General features: G+C 56.9%; 1 protein-coding gene across 2 annotated transcripts; it reads left to right on the forward strand.

The window, feature by feature from the left end:
- Window positions 1-1,498: 1,498 nt before the first annotated feature.
- Window positions 1,499-6,652, forward strand: CISH (cytokine inducible SH2 containing protein). 2 transcript variants are annotated; one of them, XM_025375949.1, is made up of 4 exons: window positions 1,499-1,700; window positions 2,583-2,740; window positions 4,527-4,747; window positions 4,978-6,652. In XM_025375949.1, the coding sequence occupies exons 2-4, from the start codon at window positions 2,673-2,675 to the stop codon at window positions 5,511-5,513; spliced, it is 825 nt and encodes a 274-aa protein (XP_025231734.1). In that variant the 5' UTR covers window positions 1,499-1,700; window positions 2,583-2,672; the 3' UTR covers window positions 5,514-6,652. The 2 variants fall into 2 exon arrangements, with proteins under 2 accessions (XP_025231734.1, XP_025231735.1); XM_025375950.1 differs by lacking the exon at window positions 2,583-2,740 and having other exon boundaries at window positions 1,505-1,700.
- Window positions 6,653-7,270: the final 618 nt, after the last annotated feature.

The following is a 7,270-nucleotide window of genomic DNA, read 5'->3' on the forward strand; positions in this document are numbered from 1 at the left end:
GAAAGCTGCAGAGAAGTTACTGCCCTGAAGTCTGAAACTTAAACCATTTTTCCCCCAGTTTCATAGGGTTTTGCTTTCAGGTCTCTTGCCTTCTGCCATTCTGGGCAGAGCAAGCTGAGCTCTGTCTTCCCTGGACACTATCGTTCAGGCCCTTCAACACAGCCAGGGGTCTGTCATCCCTGCCCAGGATCTCAAAGCTAGCCTCCTTTCTGAGGACCCTGGGTGCACACACTGGGAGGAGGTGGGGGGTAGGGAGTGGACCTGCGACCTCTCCAAATCCCACAGTTCTTCTGGCCCAAGGATTTGGAGGAGAGTCACACAGACCCCACATAGATGCTCCACAGTGAATCCAGTGAACTGAAACAGGTGGAGAGGGTCCTGGTAGGAGTGTGGGCTTCTGATTCAGAGCTGGGATCAAGCTCTTACCCTGCCATTTCCTAGCGTTTGTTCCCTGGGGCTGTCTTCCGTCTGCATAACGGGAGCAACACCAGTTATAGAGGATCAAATGCAGCAAGTACTCCCTGTAGATAAGAGCGAGTGTTACTACTCTGCCCCACCACCCTGCCCAAACCTCTACTACCCTGCTCCCAGATTATCTCCCAATGTTTTGAGCTGCAGGACTCTCTCTCTCAGCATTTTTTTGCGGGTGGGGGGGGGGGCACCAACCCAGAGTCCGGGCCATCTGGAGCTGTCTCTGCTTGCTTCCTTCAATCTGTAGTCTCTTCTCCCCTGACTGGCCGGGCCGGCCAGAATTTGAAAAGTTGGGATGTGCTTTCTCCTTCAACTCTCAAAGAAAACGTTCTTGTCTGGATCTTTCTGGCTGTGGTGACCGCCAGCTTGACCCCAGTGGACCTACTCATTTCTGGAACCGTCCTCTGCACCCCACCCTGCCCTAAGTCCCGCTCCAGACCTCACCCCATGCCACCCAATCCGACACCCGACACACAGAGTCCTAGGGTCCAGGAGCGGCCGTCCCAACACCGGGCGTTTGCCCACGCCGACAGACCTCCTTGGAGGACTCGCTAGCAGGGAGGACGAGGCCGGGACTCCGCCCCCCGCCCTACCAGGAGTTCCACGGCGAGATAAGAGGGCCGTTCCCCAACGACGCAGAATGCCAGAAGGCAATCTGGGCGCGGGTTGCTGAGCCGGGGCCCCTCCTTAACTTTCCCCACCCGGTCTTTCCCTACTGATCTCTCCGTCCTACCCCGCTGGGTAGCGTCAGCCCCAGGTCCACGCGCTGCTATTGGCCCTCCCCGACCGCTCGGCTCCACCTTCAGCGTCGCGATTGGTCGGCTCGCAGGGCCCCGCCCCGTTTTCCTGGAAAGTTCTTGGAAATCTGTCAAAGTATTTCCTTTCACTGCCCAGGGCCCCAGACCCGGCGACTGCGCCCGCGCACCCCGCCCGGGCCCCGCCGCTCAGCCTGCGGTTCTAGGAAGACGCCGCTTCCGGGAAGGGCTGGGACGCGGCAGACAAAGGATTAGGCAGCAGCTCGCCCCGCCCCGCTCGTCCGGCCCGCCCCACCTTGCCCTCGCAGGCGGTCCGCGCCACTGCCTCTCAGTCCCTGCCCTGCGCCCGCGCGCCCCGGGAGCCTACCCTGCACGCGCTCCGCGCCCACTGGTTCCCTCCCGCCGCCGCCGTCCAGCCGAGTCCCTACTCCGGAGTCGCCGCTGCCGCGGGGACATGGTCCTCTGCGTTCAGGGGTAAGCGCGGCTCTCTGCCCCCGCCTGGCCACCAAGAGGGGCGCACGGGAGAACAGGGCCCATGTGCTAGCTGCCGGGCATTGGGAGGGCTTGACGGGCCAGAGGTGACTGAGCGCGGACAGACCTCGGGAGCGAGGCTCTATGTGGGGCTGTGACACTCCTACTCCCCACCCCCACACACTCACCTCAATTCCCACTGTGGATTGGGAAACCGCGGGCTGGCTGGCTACAGGAGGAACTTACGGGGTGGGCTCAGCCTGGGTTCTCACTGGAGCAGATGGACACCAACGGCAGGGCGTCCACCAAGATGTGGCCAACAATCCCAGATCTTCTGGGCCCAGAGCACTCTACACTAGCCTGCCGGCTGCCCTGCCTGCTAGTAACCTTGGACCAGCCCCTGGCCCCCTCTGTCCTGGTGTCCCCTCTCCTGCCCCAGGCTAGCAAATAGGCTCTTTTTTCTTTTTTGGGAAGACAGCCTGAGATCCTTGCCTTTCCTCAGGCTGGCACCTGATGGTCAGCAACTCTTGGGAGCAACCCTTTCAACCAAAGGGTCTGATGCTGGCCATGGTGATCTGACAGGAGCTCAGGGAGCTCCAAGGAGAGAAGAAGAAGGTATAAATGGGTGTTCTGCACTCAGGGAGAACTGGGTGGCTGTGCTTATCACAACTGGCCTGGTGCCAAGTGAGGGAGGGTGGAAGGTGAGGCCAGGGAAGAGGACATGAAGGTGCTGGGAAGACTACTTCTCCCTTGCTGTCTCCAGCAAGTTCCTTCCTCCTGTCTGCATTCGGGGACTCCTGAACACCTGCCCCACCACTACCTTCCTCCCCAGGAGCCTCCCCCTGCATTCTGGGGTCCCATAGGCTCTTTCACTTTTTACCCTAGCTAAGCACCCCCTTATAAGCTCAGGGCCAGTGTTGGGTGTCGGGGAACAAAGTTTTTAACAGACTGCTGGGCTCCAAAGCAGGCACACACATGTACCTAGAATACACCAGCCACTGTCCCCACCATGATGACACAGCCATGGACACACCCCTGCCCAGGTACACAGTCACTCACCAGGAGCTTGTGGTGATCAACACAGCTATTCATACACCCAGCTACCACGTCAGCCCCAGAGGTGCCCACACCCACAGGTGGAATCTGTCTGAGGACCGGCTAAGCTATCTGGACATGGCCACCCACAGAAGTTCCAGCCTGACTGGCTAGCCACCAACCATGCCCCTGGGAAGGTAGCTCTGGGCCCCAGCAGGCAGGTCATCTCAAAATTTGGCCTCCAGTTCTCCAAGAGGGATTTCCGAGCTCCCACAGTACAGCCAGGGTAGGTGTGGAACAGTTTTTAGCAGTCTGTGGTGTGCCAGAGTTGTGTGGCCTTTCTCACTGTGAGTGGTCATAGGGCCATGATTTATTAGAACCTAGAGGGTCACCTATAACCTACACAGGAGTCAGGTCTGGCTCCTGCTACCGGCTCCTGCCTACCCCTCCCTGCCTCACAAGCAATACTGGCACTGTTTGCCCATGCTGTCCTCTCTGCCTGGGGTACCTTCCCCCAGCTCCTTCCTTTGTCCTGGAAGACTCAGCTCAGGAGCAAGCAGACCCTGACTCCCCCACGACACCTGCAGTTTTATGACTTTGCATTATAATTACTCTTAGTGCCATCTTCCCCAGCCAGTCTGGTTGTCCTTGAGGGCAAGGCCATGGTTTCATTATCTCAGTGTCCTGAGGCCCAGCCAGGGACTAGACCCAGAACTGAGGCTTGGAGATGTATTTTGCAAGGAGTGAGGGAGGAGCAGCAGTCTTCTTGGGGAAGTAGAGCCAGTCCCTGCTGCTTTCCCAAGGAGGAAGCCCTAGTATCACCATGCTGGGTGGGCTTCCCCTAGGAGAAATCCCCTTACTCAGAATTTGGTCGGTTTAGTTCCCTCAACCCCAGCCATCCAAGAATATGGTGTTACTGACCCTCTCAGTGTATGGGTTCGTGGGACCCTTTATTTTGGGAAAGAGAAACTGAAGCCCAGTGAAGAGCAAGCTTTGTACAAGATCATAGAGCCTGATAGGGCTGGCTTGCCAGGGTGGGATCTGGAGTGTGGGCTAGGTCCCTGCTATTTGGTGGAAGCTCATACTGAGAGGAGGTGAGACTTGCCAGTGCCTTTAGAGGCCACTGTCCACCCCAGACCCTCCACTGGGAGAAGCAGAGGCCAGGATAGGCTGACTTGTATGGGTAGGGGATTATTTCAGTCTCTATGTCCTGGCCAGTGTGGACCTAGGTCCCTCTGAGAGACACTCCTATCCATGGGGAGGTAGCATGTGACCTCAGGCAGCCTACCATAATCCTGGGACTTCTCTGGAGGACCCCACATAGATCTATTGTAGGATAAATCTACCTGTCTATCGTAGATCTATCGCTCAACTAGGACTGTTCATCAGTGGGCCACTTAGTCAGCCCACCTCAGCCAGGAGGGCACAAACATGAAGCTACTTTGCACTGAATCCTATCAGTGTGGCAAGAACATTAGAAATGCCTATAGGGAATGATCTGTGTTTTTGGTTGATGTAAAATAGAGAGCGATTAATTACTGTTTAGTAAATGCAGGGCAGTGGAAAAGAATCTTTCAAAAGAGGATCCCCACATGGAAACAAGGGGGCTTTTGTGATGACAAGTGGGGAATGAGATACTGGACTAACTGAGCCCATGGCTGGGTAGAGGGGAAGCTGAGGCTTACAGTGAGATGGGCCAGCCAGAGGTCATGCAACTAGTCTGGGGCATAGGGGGGTCTCTGGAGATGGGAGAAGCATGGGTCCTCCACTCACTGCTCATCCACTGCTTTCTAGACCTCGTCCTTTGCTGGCTGTGGAGCGGACTGGGCAGCGGCCCCTGTGGGCCCAGTCCCTGGAACTGCTCGAGACAGTCATGCAGCCCTTGCCTGCTGGGGCCTTCCTGGAGGAGGTGGCAGAGGGGACCCCAGCCCAGATAGAGAGTGAGCCAAAGGTGTTGGACCCCGAGGAGGATCTGCTGTGCATAGCCAAGACCTTCTCCTACCTTCGGGAATCTGGTGAGTCTGAGCGGGGAGGCAGGCCTTTTCCTGGGTGGTCTGGTGGAAGAAGCTGAGTTCTGCCATTGAGTCTGATTTGCGATGCATAGCCCTGCTCAGGAGAGTCTGATGGGAGAGGCACAGCCCTCTCCAGGGAAGTGTGAAGCGAGAGGCACTGCCTTGATTTACCCTGGATTGGTACCCCCAGCTAATTTCCACTATGTCCCTTGTCCCCCTCTGCACTTGCCTAGGCTGGTATTGGGGTTCCATTACGGCCAGCGAGGCCCGGCAACACCTGCAGAAGATGCCAGAGGGCACGTTCCTAGTACGTGACAGCACCCACCCCAGCTACCTGTTCACGCTGTCAGTGAAAACTGCTCGTGGCCCCACCAATGTGCGCATTGAGTATGCTGACTCCAGCTTCCGTCTGGACTCCAACTGCTTGTCCAGGCCACGCATCCTGGCCTTTCCGGATGTGGTCAGCCTTGTGCAGCACTACGTGGCCTCCTGCGCTGCTGACACCCGAAGCGACAGCCCCGATCCTGCTCCCACCCCGGCCCTGCCTATGCCTAAGGAAGATGCGCCTAATGATCCAGCACTGCCTGCTCCTCCACCAGCCACTGCTGTACACCTAAAATTGGTGCAGCCCTTTGTACGCAGAAGCAGTGCCCGCAGCCTGCAACACCTGTGCCGCCTTGTCATCAACCGTCTGGTGACCGACGTGGACTGCCTGCCACTGCCCCGGCGCATGGCTGACTACCTCCGACAGTACCCCTTCCAGCTCTGACTGGGCCGGGCACCCTGCCCAGCCTCACCCAGTCGCACCCTGGAGGGGACATCAGCCCCAGCTGGACTTGGGCTCCCACTGTCCCTCCTCCAGGCATCCTGGTGCCTGCATACCTCTGGCAGCTGGCCCAGGAAGAGCCAGCAAGAACAAAGCATGGGAGAGGGGAGGTGTCACACAACCTGGAGGTAAATGTCCCCAGGCCCCATGTGGCTTCATTACACTGAGCCATGTGTCAGAGGATGGGGAGACAGGCAGGACCTTGTCTCACCTGTGGGCTGGGCCCAGACCTCCACTCGCTTGCCTGCCCTGGCCACCTGAACTGTATGGGCACTCTCAGACCTAGTTTTTCAATCCCCAGGGTCGGGTAGGACTCCTACCAGCAGCCAGCCTCCATTTCTGGGAGGATGACAGGCAGAGGAACTGAGGTCAACCATGACTAGTGACCCCTTGTTGAGGGGTAAGCCAGGCTAGGGGACTGCACAATTATATACTATTTATTTATTTATTCTCCTTGGGGTTGGTGTCAGGGGTGAACCAAGCCCACCTCTATGCCCTGAGCCCTGGTAGTCCAGAGACCCTAACTCTGCCCTGGCTTCTCTGGTTCTTCCCTGAGACATGTTGCTGGAACCAAGGCAATCCTGGATGTCCTGGCACTGACCCACCTGTCTGTGAATGTGTTCACTCTCTTCTGCCCCCAGCCATACTTGGGGAGGATGGACAACTACAATAGATAAGAAAATGCAGCCAGAGCCTCAGTCCCCAGCAGAGCCTGTGTCTCACCCCCTCACAGGACAGAGCTGTGTCTGCATAGAGCTGGTCTCACTGTGGCACAGGCCCTGGGGAAATGCCTGTGCTGTCAGGAAGAGGGGGTGCTGGTTTGAGGGCCGCCGCTGCAGTTCTGCTGGGTCTGCTTCCTGCCCAGGAAGGTGCCTGCACATGAGAGAAGGAGAGAAATACACATCTGATAAGACTTCATGAAATAATAATTATAACAAAGAACAGCTTGGTGGTCTTTTCTTTTCCACTGATATTTCTGTAATGACATTATACCTTTATTACCTCTTTATTTTATTACCTCTATAATAAAATGATACCTTTCATGTATGGAGCCTTCAATGGGGCCACTTTTGAGTTGTGTACACAATGTGTCCCCTTTGATCTTGTTATCATTAGCCCTCATTTGATATCTGGGCTAGTGGAGAGGCCCGGAAACCCTATGTGGCTGAGCAGTCCCTGCTGGGGACTCACTGAGGAGTGGAAGAGACAGGGAGCAGCCTCTTCTGTCGTCTCCCCTGGGTCCCCTTGGGAAATGGGAGCTAGGAGACGAAGGCCAGTTAGACTGCCTGCAGGGTGATTGTCCTGGCCACTACCAGGCGGGGGCTGGGGGGAGGTTGGCAGAGGGGCACCAGCCCTGAGAGATGTGTAAATAAGAAATGCCAACTCCAAATCACAAGTGGAGAATATCCAGGGGGAGAGAGCTGTGGACCACTCCTGGGTCAGTGTCTTGAGATGAGGAAGCCAGTAGTCAGATTAGGGCTGGTTCTCCCAGAAGAAGGTACAGTGAGTGCAAAGGCACCGAGGCATGACTGGGAGGCCCGTGTTCCTGACACAGAGACCTGAGGAGGGCTTGCTCTGCAGTGGGGCAGGGCAACTGAATCAGGGTAGGGGCCAGTGAGCTGGCGGTGTCTGGCCTGGGGCGGGGGTGTCTGGATTCTGGTCCACACTGGTTGGAATTGGGGCATCCTTTCTTCTCTCTC

This window comes from Theropithecus gelada, chromosome 2 (assembly GCF_003255815.1).
Source record: "Theropithecus gelada isolate Dixy chromosome 2, Tgel_1.0, whole genome shotgun sequence".
NCBI lineage: Eukaryota > Metazoa > Chordata > Mammalia > Primates > Cercopithecidae > Theropithecus > Theropithecus gelada.